General features: G+C 42.8%; 3 protein-coding genes across 5 annotated transcripts in view; all 3 read left to right on the forward strand.

Moving 5' to 3' along the window:
• LOC111971719 (uncharacterized) overlaps window positions 1–3904 on the forward strand; it is an 11215-nt gene extending 7311 nt beyond the window's left edge. Inside the window, exon 4 of the mRNA XM_023998555.3 lies at window positions 2351–3904. Coding sequence (XP_023854323.2) covers window positions 2351–3544 — 1194 coding nt within the window. The 3' untranslated portion in view covers window positions 3545–3904. The remainder of the gene's footprint in view (window positions 1–2350) is intronic.
• LOC139028580 (uncharacterized) overlaps window positions 1–18705 on the forward strand; it is a 105908-nt gene that overhangs the window by 33502 nt on the left and 53701 nt on the right. The gene's annotated exons all lie outside the window — the stretch shown is intronic.
• Window positions 1–18705, forward strand: part of LOC139022611 (transcriptional repressor RHIT-like) — a 49946-nt gene that overhangs the window by 25694 nt on the left and 5547 nt on the right. The window contains exons 1-6 of one of the 2 annotated variants that reach the window (XM_070446391.1): window positions 8682–9146; window positions 9780–9910; window positions 10110–10286; window positions 13747–13884; window positions 14436–14547; window positions 16352–16461. In XM_070446391.1, the coding sequence (XP_070302492.1) occupies window positions 8897–9146; window positions 9780–9910; window positions 10110–10286; window positions 13747–13884; window positions 14436–14547; window positions 16352–16461 (918 nt within the window). In that variant the 5' untranslated portion in view covers window positions 8682–8896. Of the gene's footprint in view, window positions 1–8681; window positions 9147–9779; window positions 9911–10109; window positions 10287–13746; window positions 13885–14435; window positions 14548–16351; window positions 16462–18705 lie in introns of those variants that run through there. The other variant, XM_070446390.1, reaches the window with a different exon arrangement.

Consider the following 18705-nt stretch of genomic DNA (forward strand, 5'->3'; position numbering starts at 1 on the left):
GGCTTTAATTGACTTAATTTGAGTCAATTGGAGGTGTACCTGTGGATGTATTTCAAGGCCTACTTCAAACTCAGTCCTCTTTGCTTGACATCGTGGGAAAATCTAAAGAAATCAGGCAAGACCTCAGAAAAAATTGTAGACCTCCACAAGTCTGGTTCATCCTGGGAGCAATTTCAAACGCCTGAAGTACCACGTTCATCTGTACAACGAAGTCTAAACACCATGGGACCACGCAGCCGTCATACCACTCAGGAAGGAGACGCGTTCTGTGTCCGAGAGATTAACGTACCTTGGTGCGAAAAGTGCAAATCAATCCCAGAACAACAGCAAAGGACCTTGTGAAGATGCGGAAGGAACGGGTACAAAAGTATCTATATCCACAGTAAAACGAGTCCTATATCGACATAACCTGAAAGGCCGCTCAGCAAGGAAGAGCCACTGCTCCAAAACCGCCATAAAAAGCCAGACTACGGTTTGCAACTGCACATGGGGACAAAATCGTACTTTTTGGAGAAATGTCCTCTGGTCTGATGAAACAAAAAATAGACTGTTTGGCCATAATGATCATCTTATTGTAGTAACGCTGGTATATTTATGTTATCTCTCTCTTCCTTTTGAAGCTTCCTGTCTGTTATTCGAACTCAATCAGCATGACAATGATATCCAGCCTTGTCCTCGTCAACACTCACACCTGTGTTAACGAGAGAGTCACTGACATGATGTCAGCTGGTCCTTTTGTGGCAGGGCTGAAATGCAGTGGAAATGTTTTTGGGGGATTCAGTTCATTTGCATGGCAAAGAGGGACTTTGCAATTAATTGCAATTCATCTGATCACTCTTCATAACATTCTGGAGTAAATGCAAATTGCCATCATACAAACTGAGGCAGCAGACTTTGAAAATTAATATTTGTGTCATTCTCAACTTTTGGCCASGACTGTTTTTTATATATATATATCACACACCTACTTTCATATTTTTTACTTTGCTTCCAGTCCCAAAAAGGGAATAGGGAGAGTTTTCCCTGGTCGCCGAGAGGGGGGGGGAGTGTGGATGTAAAAGCTTCTTCGGTTGATTATGGGGTGGGAACTGACAACTAACCTGTGTTGCTAGGCAGGGTGGGAAGGAGTCGAAAACATGGTTTCCATGTGTGGTGGGCGGAAACATGTTGAGCTGGGGGAGAATGGCATTAGAGGTCTTCACGGATAAAAACCTGTACCCGAATATCCCAGACCCAATCCGAGGCCCAGAATTCTAAATAATATCACAGGTCTGGGTTGGATCTGATTGATTGTCACGGGTCTCGGGTATGTGTAATTTTAACTGAACTGTCTGGAAGGGCCCGTACAGAACCAAATGGGACTGCTGTAGCAGAGAGAGATTTCATAATTCATGCTGCTGCTCTTGCTTTTCATGAGAGTGTAGCTGATTGTTGTTGTTGGCCAATCATAAGTCATCAAAGCAGATATTGGCTACAGTCGTTGGGCCTCGTTCCGTGTCGCAAAAGTTGGGAGATATCTAATCAATGGAAGGTGGAATTAAAATGTATGGAATTAAYAGTTAAAGGAGAAGGATAGGCTACAACGACCAAGAGCCAACAGGTAGCCTGCTACTTAATATTCTGAATGGAGTTGTTACACATGCACTGCAGCCTCAATTAGCCTAACTAGCTTCTCCTGGTTTGATGCAGTCAAGACAAGTACTACGTAGGCATATTTCATAATAAATAACCTAGCTATGGCAGCTAGCGGCAGGTAGCCTAGTGGTTAAGAGCATTGGGCCAGTAACCGAAAGGTTGCTGGTTCAAATCCTGAGCCGAAATCTGTCTGTGCCCTTGAACAAGGCACTTAACCCTAATTGCTCCAGGATCGTCGTCAATAATGCCTGATCCCTGGCCGTGACCTGCAACAAATAAATGTCCAATTCACATGTGTARAATACACACTTGTACATGTCTCTATATTTGAAAAATTTATTTATGCATATCTGGTCCGAGTGGGAAAGCCCCAGGTCCATTTCATAACAGGTCCAACTTTTTGGACCCGTGAAGATGTCTAAATGGGATGGTGAGTTGGTGGTGTAGGACCATCTCTTATGTTACTCTTACTCTCTTKTTTACACCAATTTTATTATTACAAAATCTGTGTGATCAATATGATAATTTCTCTATGTTTTTCTTTGGAAGCCTACAGATACATGTTGTATAAACTGTGTAAATTGAAATGAATATTGTACCCCCCCCCCCCAAAAAAGACAGGTCAAATACAAACTTGGTCCAAAAATGTACTTCCCTACGACATTGTTATCCAATTCTACTCATGTACCGTTAATAACCTCCTCTCTTGTGTCAGTCTGCAGATGCAGAGGCTGCAGGTCCTGGGGTCAAGCAGGAGAAGACTGAAGGAGAGGAGGAACCATGGCACAGCAGAGACATCCAGACTGGAGCTCATCCTGTAGCCACGGAGGACCCCACCACTGCCACAGTGCAGCCCATGACCCGACGCAGCATTACGGAGGTCAGTGGAACTCCAAACGCCGTCCTCAAGTCAGAGACCAATACCAAGACTTTAACAGGGCTGGGCTGTCCTGCTCCACGCTCAGAATATTTCCATTACGGTAACCCGAGGATGGTTCTGTCCCATCAGAACTCAGGTGACACGTTACAGACTGGCAATGATCCGTCCTGTTCATACACTACAGAGACAGAGATACCTGGTGACATGTCTGTGAGCTTAGATACACAGWCTAATCCAATGAGAGAGGACTGGAACCGGTACAGTTCTAGAGTATACTCTGAAGGGTGCCTAGATGAGAAAGGAGAGGGTCTCGTCGTAGATGAGATGACTGTGAAAGTGGAGGGCGATGCTCCTGTGACATGGAATGCAGACGAGACTCACTTCGGAGAAGGACACTCGCAGGGAAACTCCAGTGATTTCTTAGACTACAGGGAAAGCTTAGAGACAAATCTAAAGGTCCCGACCCACTCACCTTTACACCCAGTGTCCATGTCGATGGCACCTTCCGATTCACAAGGCCGCATCCTTTTCGATCAGGTATTGAACTCAAACGACCAAAGGGCCAAGCCGTGGGGAGAGGGAGCAACAACGGGCGGTAAAGAAAAGCAGTTCTTCTGCATGTTCTGTAACAAAGGCTTTAGCTGCCCACAGAAGGTGGAGATCCACCAGAGAGTCCACACAGGGGTGAAACCCTTCATCTGTACCCAGTGTCACATGCGCTTCGCCCATGCTGGCAACCTGAAGAGGCACCAGCGGTTCCACACAGGGGTAAAACCCTTCAAATGTACCCAGTGTCACATGCGCTTCACCCAGGCTGGTGACCTGAAGAGGCACGAGAGGGTCCACACAGGGGAGAAACCCTACAGCTGCCCCCAGTGTGAGAAGAGGTTCTCCCGTCAGGACCAGCTGAAGATGCACCTGAAGGTCCACACGGGAGAGAAGCCATTCGCCTGTACTCACTGTGGAAAGAYGTTTTCAGAGAGGACCTACCTCAGGATGCACCAMCAGAAACACCATTCCACTCTATAACATAGAAAGTAACCATTCCACTCAATAGCTTCTGACGTTTAGATCAAATCCTGCATTAAAGACTAAGATGAATGTTCATTGTTGTCAGCAGAAAAGATCAACAGATACATCTGAGCACAAGAGAGTAACAGATTTCTCTGAATATTCCTGGGTAGAATATTGCATCCAGACATTGTGATATATCTATAAGGCATAAATAAGCCTACAATAGTCTGTAACATATTGTGTTTGTACTGTGTAGGCTATATGATGTTCACACATTTTCCCAAGACACTTTTAATGCAGATTTGTAGTTGAGACATGTGTATGTCTGGTTTTCATATGGTGTATTTAAAACTTGTTTGTTTAATAAACACAAAATTGGACTTTTCATTCTAAGACTTTCATTGAGAKTCTCTTTAGTATACATCACATCTGATCTCACGCTTTCTAACCAATATACACTTACTAAATATACCTACACACTAACACCTATTGTACACGTCAAAATAGTTTAGTCAGGTTTGTCTGACTTTTGACTTACCATAGCTGAATCATATTTATGTACACCATAATGGGRTTAACAACAATGAAGTCATTCTGTAACTACAGTATAAGACTCAAACATAGTGGGGATGGGTAAACACTCCATGTTGAAAGTGTGATTATTGTCTGTGTGTACGTACCTGAGGGAGTGTATGTCTGTGTAATCTGTATCACCTGTCTCTTCCAGGGGGATGAGGGTCAGGAGGTGCTGCTGGTGGAGGGTCTGGGGAACCCTGAGGGGACAATGGTCATGGAGGACAACCAGACTACACCTCCTCCTGAACCCACAGAGGAACCAGCTGAGCAGCACAGGACCACACAGTCTCACTGAGGTGAGCCCACTAAACTACTGTCTGAATGGTATTAGGTCAGGGCCCGTATCCACAAAYCCTCTCAGAGTAGGAGTGCTGTTCTTGGATCAGTTTTGCCTTTTAGATAATCATGAATAAGACTATGTAGACTATGTAGGTGGTCCTCGATCAGCACTCTTACTCTAAGCCGCTTTGTAGATACAGGCCCAGGACTTGATTAATTTTGTCTTCAATTAAKTGGGTTTCTATTGCATGTTCAACTCTACTGATGGTTTTATCACAACAAATGTAGTGTTATTGTGAATGTCCCTACTGTGGTCTTGGCACATGAGCTCTAGCCCAACAGCTGGCAGATACAGTGCAGTTAGGATTATTATGGATAAGAGATTATTWAAATTTTTCAAACAGCATTTCACTAGAATAAGACTTTCGATATTTAATTGGAAGGAGAGTCGAGCTCATCACCATGCACTTTCACCACCCTGTGAAGTTCATAACTTATTTAATCTGTAGCCGAAAAACGGCATGCTTTCTTGAGTCGTAGTGAGAATCAAATCAAATTGTATTAGTCACATGCGCCGAATACAACAGGTGTAGTAGACCTTAGTGAAACGCTTACTTACGAGCCCCTAACCAACAATGCAGTTTTAAAAAATACGAGTAAGAGTAAGAAAAAAAGTAACAAGTAATTAAAGAGCAGCAGTAAAATAACAATAGCGAGACTATACAGTGCCTTGTAAAAGTATTCAACCCCCTTGGCATTTTTCCTATTTTGTTGCATTACAACCTGTAATTTAAATGGATTTTTATTTGGATTTCATGTAATGGACATACACAAAATAGTCCAAATTGGTGAAGTGAAATTTAAAAAAAACTTATTTAAAAAAAACGTATTTAAAAAAAATTCAGAACTGAAAAGTGGTGCGTGCATATGTATTAACCCCCTTTGCTATGAAGCCCCTAAATAAGATCTGGTGCAACCAATTACCTTCAGAAGTCACATAATTAGTTAAATAAAGTCCACCTGTGTGCAATCTAAGTCACATGATCTCAGTAAAAATATACACCTGTTCTGAACTGCCCCATAGTCTGCAACACCACTAAGCAAGGGGCAACACCAAGCAAGCGGTACTATGAAAACCAAGAAGCTCTCCATACAGGTCAGGGACAAAGTTGTAGAGAAGTACAGATCAGGGTTGGGTTATAAAAAAATGTCAAACTTTTAACATCCCACAGAGCACCATTAAATCCATTATAAAAAAGTGGAAAGAATAGGGCACCACAACAAACCTGCCAAGAGAGGGCTGCCCACCAAAACTCACAGACCAGGCAAGGAGGGCATTAATCAGAGAGGCAACAAAGAGACCAAAGATAACCCCGAAYGAGCTGCAAAGCTCCACAGTGGAGATTGGAGTATCTGTCCATAGGACCACTTTCAGCCGTACACTCCACAGAGCTGGGCTTTACGGAAGAGTGGCCAGAATAAAATAAGGAAACATGTTTGGTGTTCACCAAAAGGCATGTGGGAGACTCCCCAAACATATGGAAGAAGGTACTCTGGTCAGATGAGACTAAAATTGAGCTTTTTGGCCATCAAGGAAAACGCTGTCTGGCGCAAACCCAACACCTCTCATCACCCCGAGAACACCATGCTGTGGGGATGTTTTTCGTCAGGGACTGGGAAACTGGTCAGAATTGAAGGTATGATGGATGGCACTAAATACAGGGAAATTCTTGAGGGAAACCTGTTTCAGTCTTCCAGAGATTTGAGACTGGGACGGAGGTTCACCTTCCAGCAGGACAATGACCCTAAGCATACTGCTAAAGCAACACTCGAGTGGTTTAAGAGGAAACATTTAAATGTCTTGGAATGGTCAAAGTCCAGACCTCAATCCATTTGAGAATCTGTGATATGACTTTTAAAGATTGCTGTATACCAGTGGAACCCTGTCGAAAAAGAGGAAATAAATAAAAAACTGAGGCTTAAATGCAAAAAAACAAAAATATCATGGTGAAAAGATGAAAACAAAACATTTCCGCATCAAGCCATCAGTGTAAATTATAGATGTCAAACTCATTCCATGGAGGGCCTAGTGCCCTCAAATTCAACTCTGGACTTCGAAACGTTCACTGCTTTTTTTAAATTGATCCCCTCTAATCAGAGACTGATTGTGACCTGGGACACCAGGGTGTGTGCAATTTTTTTTTATCAGGTAGAACAGAAAACCAGCAGTTCCAGACCTCGTAGGGTAAGAGCTGAGTACCTCTGGCCTAGTGTGATGCTATTTTAGTTTTTTTCCTTTCAATTATGCGTGAGGGTTCATTACTAATTAGTGACCTTATTAGTCAATCAACCGTACAAGGACTGCGAAAACCCCCAATCACTCGGCCCTGCATTGAATGAGTTTGACTCGCGGCGTAAATGATCGGCACACACACCTCTGGCTTCGATTTCAAGGATAATTGCGTACGTCACATGATCAAGAAATAAAATACATAAAATCTATGAATCAGTACCTTATACAATAGAATGCATGAACTACTACATTGTGTGCATCAGCAGACCGAGAAATATAATAAATTWTTGCATTTAGAAATACCATGTGYACATTTCCTCAGAATAAATAACACAGGATTGTAGAAAAACAGAATGTACAGAAGGACATGGAGGAGACTGGGTGACCGACCTTTGAGAAATGACGTGCTATTGGGGATTTAGGGTCATTTCTCCTTACAGCACTCCTGTGTTCTATAATACGTGMTCTTACCTGTTTTGCCCATGTATTGGTTATTGCATGGACAAGAGAAGGTATATGACGTTAGAAGASCTGCATGTGAGGAACTYTTTCATAGTGTATTGTTTACCAATGGCAGAGCTATTGAATTRGCTCACTTTAATACAGGAGTCCCTATATGCCGCACACCTACGGCAGGGGTAGAAACAGGTAACCTTGTTCATTCGTCCGTTATTATTTGTTATTTTTGGGGGGAGGGGGCCTAAGTGTCAGCCCGAACAATGATATTCCCTGCCCTGCAGTGGGAAGAGAGGTGGATCAGAGAAAATCTTTAGGCAAACAGGATCAGACATGAGGACATTCCAATGTTACTTAATGGCTCCCTTGATGTGATGTCATCATTAAAAGGATAATATGTAGTGGTAAAGACACATTTTTAAAAATATATATATTTTATCCCTTCTGGTTGAGGTCTCATCAAGGATATGTACTCTACTGAGAGCATCATCAAGCCATTCTTTAGGGTATGGATGGGCCTCAAGCTGTCTACATTTTCATAGCCTAATTTTCAACATATGTTTTACTAGTACGAATGCACTTCAGTCTCAGAAATTATGTGAACGGTAATCCCTTCAGAAATGTGGGATGCGCACATGTAGAAAAAGAGCTCAGACGGCCTATCATTTCTAGGAGGGTAATTAACCACACATTCATTAACTTGTCATTTGAAACAGGCTTGTGTAAGTACCTGTTTTTAGAGACAGTTTCTTGGCTAGAACAAGGACAGTTTAATATTTACCTTACTGATGTGATGTTGATGGAATAAAATKATTGTATTATTTTCTACTCTATTCTTGCTAACACACTTCTTTTGAAAGATACTGATCATAGGAGATTTGATGTGTAATGTAATACTATAAGTAGTACTATATTTTAAAAAACATTGTGCATACCTTTTTCATTTAACCACACCCTTTGAGCTATGACACCAACCAATAAGATKTGTTCTCTTAAGTAAAGCASAGACCAAGGGATTAATAAGAACAGTGGTAKAAATAAWAAATAAAGATACATGGTAAGGGTTGTGGAAAAGGAAGGGAAAGACACCTGTCAGGATCCAGGAAAAGGTGGAGGCAGGGAGATCCTCAGGTCCAGAGAGAAGGGATGAAGATGTAATCACAAGGCTGAGACTCATCAGGCTCAACAGCACTTTGAAATTAGTCGGGAAACATCCAACTGGGAAGTTAGATCACAGGCAGAGAGAAATGGAGGCAGAGAGAAATGGAGACAGTAGAACACGTTCTATTTCAGTGCCAGCGATATGGGAGGGAAAGGGACAGTTTGTTATTAGTATTAAGGAATAATGGTGTTGAGGAGTCAAGTTTAATTGAACTTAAGAAAACCTTAAGGTGATATTGTATTAAATTATATATTCCGTTTCCTTAGGGAGAAGGGTTTAATTGGGTAGGGTTAAACTTCAGACCTTCCCTGTCTCTGGTCAACACTCCAGTCGGTGGCGGAAATGKATCACTAAAGTTGGTTGCCAACCCCCATTTAAAAACCACTGAAGAAGAAGCGTAAACGGAAGTGAACAGGAAAAATTTACACGTTAGCGGTTTTTGTTGTTATTTAGACGTTTATTAACACCCTGGAACTCAAAATGCCACATTGAACTCCACGGCATCACCCACTTACCCTATATAGTGTTTAATTCGCSTTTGAGACAGGACTTGGTTGATAGATGTTATCTAGGTAARGCGGACGTTAGCTAGCTGCTAACAATGGCTAACTGTATTGCTGTCCACACTCAAATAGCCTCCATTATGGAGGTGCTAGCGAATGCAGCCGTGGCAGAGGTCTGTAAACTCGTAGACGACGATTATGCAGTGTTTCGTTTGGAAATAACTCAAAGCCAGAAAGAAAACAGGTCATTGCGGAGGAAACTACAGCTACTGGAACTTAAGGTGGCACGGGAGCGCGTCCTCACCAGTCGTCCCAAGATCCTCGACCGATATAGAGGAATGGCAAGAGGTACATTTTGCAGAAGGCGGGGACTGTGGACCGGTCTCTTCGTTCACATCTGCGCATGTGTAACMTTAGATYTTTTTTTTAATTTAACCTTTATTTAGCTAGGCAAGTCAGTTATGAACAAATTCTTATTTACAAGGACGCCTACACCAGCCAAACCCAGACGACGCCGCKCTATGGGACTCCCAATCACGGCCGGTTGTGYTACAGCCTGGACTCTATACAGGGTGTCTGCAGTGACGCCTCAAGCACTGAGATGCAGTGCCCTAGACCTGTGKGCCACTCGGGAGCCCCAAAATGTGTTAACCACATATGGCTGTTTAACCAGAATTCGGCCTTGATCATTATTTGGATAGTAGGCAATCATTCTGATTACWTAGCTAACTTGCAGATAGACACTATCATATTCTAACCAGATTATTGATTTACTGCGTTTCCTATTATTTACTAATTGAAAACGAATAATGCATGGAACATAATCAATCTATAAATAGTATATCAAGYAGTTATGTGAAGTCTTACCTTACATCCTTGCCAATTCTAGACAGTGTCAYAATTGTCAATCATGTACAATATACAGTTGAGCATTGACAGTACCTACACTAACCACCTCTTTTCCCCCAATCACTCTCTCAGGTGAAGGACATCTCACTGGAGGCCACAGGAGCTTTGTGAAGCCAGCAGGACACAATACATGGAGCGATGACCAGCCAATCACTGTTGATGAGGGGAGTGGAACCTCAACCCAGCACGTTATTATGATAGAGGTTAGTGTAATAGTATTACATCAAAATTACAGTACATCAAATGTGGCCAGTTTATTTCAGAAAGGCTCCCTGCAGCTATTCACTTGCTTACATGTACATCCTTATTGATCTGCCGTAGTGGAGCTTGGAGACTTCCCAATGACATTGTTATCCAGTTCTACTCATGTACCTGTAATAACCTCCCCTCTTCTTATGTCAGTCTGCAGATGCAGAGGCTGCAGGTCCTGGGGTCAAGCAGGAGAGGTCTGAAGGAGAGGAGGACCCAACACACAGCAGAGACATCCAGACTGGTGCGGCTGGAAAGCACCTTGTAGCCACCGAGGACCTTGCCACCACTTCCGCACCCCAGGCCTGGACCCAACGCAGCATCACAGAGGTCAGTGGAACGCCGAAGCCCATCCTCAAGTCAGAGATGGACACCGAGATATTAACAGTAACACAAAGGTTCTTACACACAGGATCTGACCACAGATCAGACCCAGAGAGACTGGGGCTGGGGAGACTGGGCTGRCCTCCTGCTCCCGGCTCAGACTATTTACCGGTATTTCACCAGAGCCAGATTAATTCCCATGGTGATGGTGACTCGTTAGACACTGACGGGGATGTTCCATGTTGTTCTTACGCTACAGAGATGGACCCTGGCAATATATCCTTGGGTTTAGAGACACAGACTGATCTGTCTAGAGGGGACTGGAACCAGTACAGTAGTAGTGTATACTCTGAAGGGTGCCTAGATAAGAAAGGGGAGGTCATAGTGGTAGATGAGGTGACTGTAAAAGTGGAGGGCTACGCTTCTCCCCTATTGAATGCAGATAGTCACCTAGGAGATGGACACTCACAGGGCAGAGATTTCTTAGATTATAGGGGAAGCTTAGAGACAACTGTAAATGTTGCCACCCTCTCCCCTTTACACACATTCAGGGATCGCAATCCAGTGTCCACGTCGATGGCACCTTCCGCATCACACAGCCATGTCCTTTCCAATCAGCTATTGAACTCAAAAGACAGGGCTAGAGCCCAGGCTCAGGGAGGGGGAGCAACATCAGGCAATAGTAAAGAGAAACGTTTCCTCTGCATGTTCTGTAACAAAGGTTTCAGCTGCCTCCAGAAGGTGGAGATCCACCAGAGGGTCCACACAGGGGTAAAACCCTTCAGCTGTACCCAGTGTCATATGCGCTTTTCCGTGGCTGGCAACCTGAAGAGGCACCAGAGGGTCCACACAGGGGTGAAACCCTTCAGCTGTACCCATTGTCAAATGCACTTCGCTCAGGCTGGTGACCTGAAGAGGCACGAGAGGGTCCACACAGGGGAGAAACCCTTCAGCTGCCCCCAGTGTGAGAAGAGYTTCTCACGCCAGCACCAGCTGAAGATGCACCTGAAGGTCCACGCTGGAGAGAGGTCGTTCGCCTGTACACACTGCAGGAAGAGTTTCTCAGAGAGGAGCTACCTCCAGATACACCACCAGAAAAAACATTCCACTCAATGACATAGAAAGTAACCATTCCATTCAATAGCTTCTGACGTTTATATCAAACCAAGCATTAAAGACAAAGKTACATTTTCWTTTTTGTCAGCTAGGAAGACCCACAGATGCATTTGGAATAACAAGGGTAACAGATTTCAGTAGATATTGCGTCCAGATATTGTAATATATAAGGCATACAGTGCATTCGGAAAGTATTCAGACCCCTTGACATTTCCACATTTTGTTACGTTACAGCTTTATTCTAAAATGGATTAAATAAGAACAAATCATCAATCTACACACAATAACGCACAATGACAAAGCAAAAACAGGTTAAGAATTTTTAGCACATTTATAAAAAATAACAAACCTTATTTACAAAAGTATTCAGATCCTTTGCAATGAGACTCGAAATTGAGCTCTCCACCAATCAGGCATTTATGGTTGAGTGGCCAGACCGAAGCCACTCCAGTAAAAAAGCACATGACAGCCCGCTTGGAGTTTGCCAAAAGGCACCTAAAGGACTCTCAGACCATGAGAAACAAGATTCTCCGGTCTGATGAAACCAAGATTGAACTCTTTGGCCTGAATGCCAAGCGTCACATCTGGAGGAAACCTGGCACCACCCCTATGGTGAAGCCTGGTGGTGGCAGCATCATGCTGTGGGGATGTTTTTCAGCGGCAAGGACTGGGAGACGTGTCAGGATCGTGGGAAAGATGAACGGAGCAAAGTACAGAGAGATCCTTGATAAAACCTGCTCCAGAGTGCTTAGACTTGGGCGAAGGTTCACCTTCCAACAGGACAACGACCCGAAACCCACAGCCAAGACAACACATAAGTGGCTTCGGGTCTCTGAATGTCCTTGAGTGGAACAGCCAGAGCCCGGACTTGAACCTGATCTAACATCTCTGGAGAGACCTGCAAAAAGCTGTGTAGCAATGCTCCCCATCCAACCTGACAGAGCTTGAGAGGATCAGCAGAGAAGAATGGGAGAAACTCCCCAAATACATGTGTGCCAGGCTTGTAGCGTCATACCCAAGAAGACTCGAGGCTGTAATCGCTGCCAAAGGTGCTTCAACAAAGTACCGAGTAAAGGGTCTGAATACTTATGTAAATGTGTTTTTAATTTTAATTTTATATATATACATTTGCAAACATTTCTAAAAACCTGTTTTTTGCTTTGTCGTTATAGGGTATTGTGTGTAGATTGATGAGAAACAACTATTTAAACAGTTTTAGAAGGCTGTAACAAAGTGGAAAAAGTAAAGGGGTCTGAATACTTTCTGAATGCACTGTAAGCCTAAAGTAATTGTGTTTGTACTGTATAGGCTATATGATGTTCACAAATGCATATTTCATTACTTAAATTCAACTGCTTAATTTTTATCCCAAGACTCTTTGAATGAGAAAATGAATGCAGTTCATGCAGATTTTTAGTTGAGACGTGTGTATTTGTGGTTTTCATGTTGTATTAACTTGTTTGTTTAATAAACACAAAATGGGACTTTTCATTCTAAGACTTTCATTGAGACTCTCTTTAATATACATCAGATCTGATATCACCCTATTCTGCTTCATAACTAGTGATGAAATGTGTATTATTGGTTAAGTCAGTCAGAATTATGGCTAAACCCCACCTATTTCTACAATTTCACTTAAAATGTGATTTTAAACCTAATGCTAACCTTAATTTAAGACCAAAAAGCAAATGTTTCTTTTTCATACATTTTTATGGGSAATTGTGACTTAACTATTGACTACCAATATACACTTACTAAACATACTTACACTAACACCTACTGTACATGTCAAAATAGTTTAGTCAAGTTTGTCTGACTTGTCATAGCTGACTTATTTTTACCCACAAKATTTTTATGTCCACCATGATGGGTTTAACAACGAAGTCATTCTGTAAGGGATTAGACTTGACCAGGTGAAAGCTATGATACCTTATTGACGTCGCATGTTAAATACACTTCAATCAGTGTAGATGAAGGAGGAGACAAGACTCTTTTAGTATACATCACATCTGATCTRACCCTATTCTGCATACACCTGACAGCGCTTTATAACCAATATACACTTACTAAATATACCTACACACAAACTAACACCTATTGTACACGTCATAATAGTTTAGTAAGGTTTGTCTGACTTTTGACTTATCATCGCTGACTAATGTTTACCCACAATATATTTATGTCCACCATGATGGGTTTAACAACAATGAAGTCATTCTGTAACTACAGTATAGGACTCAAACGTAGTGTGGATGGYTAAACACTCCATGTTGAAATTGTGTTTATTATCTGTATGTGCGTACCTGYGGGAGTGTATGTCTGTATAATCTGCATCACCTGTGTCTTCTAGGATGAGGAAGTGCTTCTGGTGAAGGAGGGTCTGGGGAACCCTGAGGGGACCATGGTCACYGAGGACAACCAGACTACACCTCCTGAACCCACAGAGGTACTAGCTGAGCAGCACAGGACCACACACAGTCTCACTGAGGTGAGCCCACTAAACTACTGGCTGAATGGTATTAGGTCAGGGCCTGTATCCACAAAGCCTCTCAGAGTAGGAGTGCAGTTTTGCCTTTTAGATCATAATGAATAAGACTATTTGGAAAGATCCTAGATCAGCACTCCTACTCTAAGACTAGTTGTGAATAAGGGCCCAGGTCTTGATTCATTTTGTTTTAAGTGTGGGACCATGCCTTTAACTTCCCTTTAAGGTTTTGATAATTCAGAGGTAATTTTGTGAACGAGTGCTAACTAGCTTAGCGGCAAATACTGGAAGTCTTTGGGCACAGCTAGCAAGCTAGTTAGCATTGGTTCGCCAAATTACCTCTTAACTTCCTGCATACTGGACACAGAGACAAAAATGGTATCCACAAGTTCATCTGATTCATGTCTTTAAAGAGTGTCACGTAATCAAATCAACTAACATGTTTGCATTGTACTCATAGCAATCTCTCATTGCCCAATCAGAAGATGCTCCATAGCAGGTTGCTCATATCAGATTTCTTGATCCAACATCTTCTCACTCTGTATCGCTTACAGTCAGTAGACATGGAGGATGGGAAGCCTGATCTGCTGATAGTCAAAGTGGAGACAATAGAAGATGAACCAGAGAGCATTGACCTGCTGAGTGYACTAAAGATGGGAGAGCAAGGTAAGGAAGAAATACATAAAGCTTAGATACAGTAATAGATCTTCAGTGGAAATAGTGATGCACCTATGTTTTCTTCATTCATAAAATGAAATCAATACAACTTATGTTTACATACTAAAACACACATACAGTTGAAGTCGGAAGTTTACATACACCTTAGCCAAATACATTTAATCTTAGTAAAAATTCCCTGTCTTAGGTCAGTTAGGATCACCACTTTATTTTAAGAATGTCAAATGTCAGAATAATAGTGGAGAGAATGATTCATTTCAGCTTTTATTTCTTTCATCACATTCCCAGTGGGTCAGAAGTTTACATACACTCAATTAGTATTTGGTAGCATTGCCTTTAAATGGTTTAACTTGAGTCAAACGTTTTGGGTAGCCTTCCACAAGCTTCCCACAAGAAGTTGGGTGAATTTTGGCACATCCCTCCTGACAGAGCTGGTGTAACTGAGTCAGGTTTGTAGGCCTCCTTGCTCGCACATGCTTTTTCAGTTCTGCCCACAAATTTTCTATAGGATTGAGGTCAGGGCTTTGTGATGGCCACTCCAATACCTTGACTTTGTTGTCCTTAAGCCATTTTGCCACAGCTTTGGAAGTATGCTTGGGGTTATTGTCCATTTGGAAGACCCATTTGTGACCAAGCTTTAACTTCCTGACTGATGTCTTGAGATGTTGCTTCAATATATCCACATAATTTTCCTCCCTCTTGATGCCATCCATTTTGTGAAGTGTACCAGTCCCTCCTGCATCACAGCACCCCCACAACATGATGCTGCCACCCCCATGCTTCACGGTTGGGATGGTGTTCTTCGGCTTGGTCATGATGAGTATTATGGCCATACAGTTCTATTTTTGTTTCATCAGACCAGAAGACATTTCTCCAAAAAGTATGATCTTTGTCCCCATGTGCAGTTGCAAACCGTAGTCTGGCTTTTTTATGGCGGTTTTGGAGCAGTGACTTCTTCCTTGCTGAGCGGCCTTTCAGGTTATGTTGATATAGGACTCGCTTTACTGTGGATATAGATACTTTTGTACCGATTTCCTCCAGCGTCTTCACAAGGTCCTTTGCTGTTGTTCTTGGATTGATTTGCACTTTTCGCACCAAGGTACATTCATCTCTAGGAGACAGAACGAGTCTCCTTCCTGAGCGGTATGACGGCTGCGTGGTCCCATGGTGTTTATACTTGCGTAATATTGTTTGTACAGATGAACGTGGTACCTTCAGACGTTTGAAAATTGCTCCCTTGGATGAACCAGAGTTGTGGTATACAAATTCTTTTCTGAGGTCTTGGCTGATTTCTTTAGATTTTCCCATGATGTCAAGCAAAGAGGCACTGAGTTTGAAGGTAGGCCTTGAAATACATCCACAGGTACACCTCCAATTGACTCAAATTATGTCAATTAGCCAATCAGAAGCTTCTAAAGCCATGACATAGTTTTCTGGAATTTTCCAAGCTGTTTAAAAGCACAGTCAACTTAGTGTATGTAAACTTCTGACCCACTGGAATTGTGACACAGTGAATTATAAGTGAAATAATCTGTCTGTAAACAATTGTTGGAAAAATGACTTGTGTCATGCACAAAGTAGATGTCCTAACCGACTTGCCAAAACTATAGTTTGTTAACAAGAAATTTGTGGAGTGGTTGAAAAAACMAGTTTTAATGACTCCAACCTAAGTGTATGTAAACTTCAAACTTCAACTATAATTAATGTACTTGACCAGGTAATTGACTTAAACGCCGTATTTAGAGTTCTCTGCCATGTTTGTAAATGTCTATTTTTTAACCTCTTCCTACAGGTGGTTGGCTGGAGCCTAACAAGGGAGACTGGGCGGCCATCTTGGATTCCCAGCCGGGTGCAGCCAAGGGCCCAGGGGACCATGTCACTGAGCAGGGCGAGATAATGGAGGTCAGTGGATGGGACAGAGTCCCCAACTCTGGGCTGGGGAACAACACTGTTAGCCACAACCAGAAGCAGACAGTCGAACACAAAACAACTGAATTTAGTCTCCATGACAACAGACTGACTGAGCCCCAAATGAAAAAAGACTACAGTTTACTATAGAATACTAAAATACTTGGTATAGAATTCTGTAGTAAACTGTAGTATACTGTAGAATACAGTGGTGGGCCGTCAGGGCCTGCAAGGCCTTCTCTGCTGGCCTAAACATCATCAGAATATATATWTRTTTTAAATATATTTTCCCACAAATATGTATTAAATTATTCCCCAGAGTAAGAGTTATACTCTTCATTTCATAGCTTTCCTCTTGGTTGCACTGCTTCCAGCCCCAGGTTGAGATTTGGAGGGCTGGTCTTTATGTTAGATCTTTTATCCAATCATATTCAGCCATCATGTGTTGCCAGGGGTCTAAAATCTGCCCTCAGGCCTTCAGAATCAACAGTGTGGGCGCTTGTAGCTTAAAGTGAATGGAAATTAAAATTTTGTGTCAACCAATCAGCTTTAGAGTTGGCTATTGTACGCCTGCTGGCTGGCTCCAGTGTTACACAGGAGCCAGCTAGCAGGCGTAGTGCGTCCACGTCTTTTGATTGGATTACCAATATTGAGAGGCAGGTCCTATGGGCAGGTCTATGCAGATCTAGGAAACTGAATTTGATAAACGAATTAATTCGCGWTCTACTAAGCTGTTTTTTCAACCCACAATGGCGGAAGGAGGAGAAGATATCGATTTGGTCGAGGATATAATTATAACGCCATTCTCAAGACGAACTTTTCAAGAAAAGTTAGACATTGTAAGGAGAGGTCGCCCGACGCCACAAAGCCTGTCACAGGCGGGAAAGGGGTTCGTTCGCTCGCCACTTTCAACGTTTCAACTACGAGCGCTGTCAATTGCTCACAGGCTCCGAGAAGCACTGCAAACTGTACTGCTGGGAATGCCTATTATTTGCAAGTGATCGATTTGGTGTTTGGAGCCACACTGGCTTTGCAAACTTGAGTTGTCTGTTAAACACTGTTTACCCAAAAATGTCAATTTGTCAATTTCAAGGTGACGCAACGCCTGGTTATACTGCGTTTCTGTCTAAATGTATAGTGTCTAGAGCCATGGCATAATGATGGTAATAAGAGGTGGATTAATTCGGGTGGGACTGTGTAGTACCTCACTGAAGGCCTAGGCCCCAGGCCCACGGCACGCCACTGGTAGAATACTATACTACATACTGTAGTATCCTCAATCGTGAGGTGCTTACTATAGAATGTTGTAGTATACTGTAGTAAATACTATAGTATTTTCCCACCCAAAAACCACTAATGCCTGCAAAAACACTACAGTCCGCAAAAACACTATAGTTTTGTAATTCTAGTACAGTGCCCTCAGAAAGTATTAATTTAGTATTCATTTAGATCCAGTCACTGATCTACACACAATAGCCCATAATGTCAAAGTAGAATTATGTTTTTAGACATTTTTACAAATTAATAAAAAATTAAAGGGCCTCCCGAGTGCTCCTGAGTGCAGTGCTAGAGGCGTCACTACAGATCCAGGATCGATCCCGGGCTGTGTCGCAGTCGGCCGCGACCGGGAGACCCATGAGGCGGCGCACATTTGGCCCAGCGTCGTCCGCGGAAGGGGAGGGTTTGGCTGGCTGGGATGTCCTTGTCCAATCGCGCTCAAGCGACTCCTCCATGTGGCGGCCGGGTGCATTCACGGTCACCTCGATCGCCAGCTGTACGGCGTTTCCTCCGACACATTGGTGCAGCTGGCTTCCGGATTAAGCGAGCAGTGTGTCAAGAAGCAGTTTTTGAATGACCAGCTCATCTCTGTACTCCACACATACAGATAATTGTAAGGTCCCTCAGTCGAGCAGTGAATTTCAAACACAAATTCGTCCACAAAGACCAGGGAGGTTTTCCAATGCCTCGCAAAGAAAGGCACCTATTGGTAGATGGGTAAAAAATAACAAAAGCAGACATTGAATACCCCTTTGGATGGTGTATCAATACACCCAGTCACTACACAGATACAGACGTCCTTCCTAACTCAGTTGCCGGAGAGGAAGGAAACCGCTCAGGGATTTCACCATTAGGCCAATGGTGACTTTAAAACAGTTAATGATTTTAATGGCTATGATAGGAGAAAACTGAGGATGTATCAGCAAGATTGTAGTTACTCCACAATACTAACTTAAATGA

The sequence above is a fragment of the Salvelinus sp. IW2-2015 genome, linkage group LG13 (assembly GCF_002910315.2).
Source record: "Salvelinus sp. IW2-2015 linkage group LG13, ASM291031v2, whole genome shotgun sequence".
Classification (NCBI taxonomy): Eukaryota; Metazoa; Chordata; class Actinopteri; order Salmoniformes; family Salmonidae; genus Salvelinus; species Salvelinus sp. IW2-2015.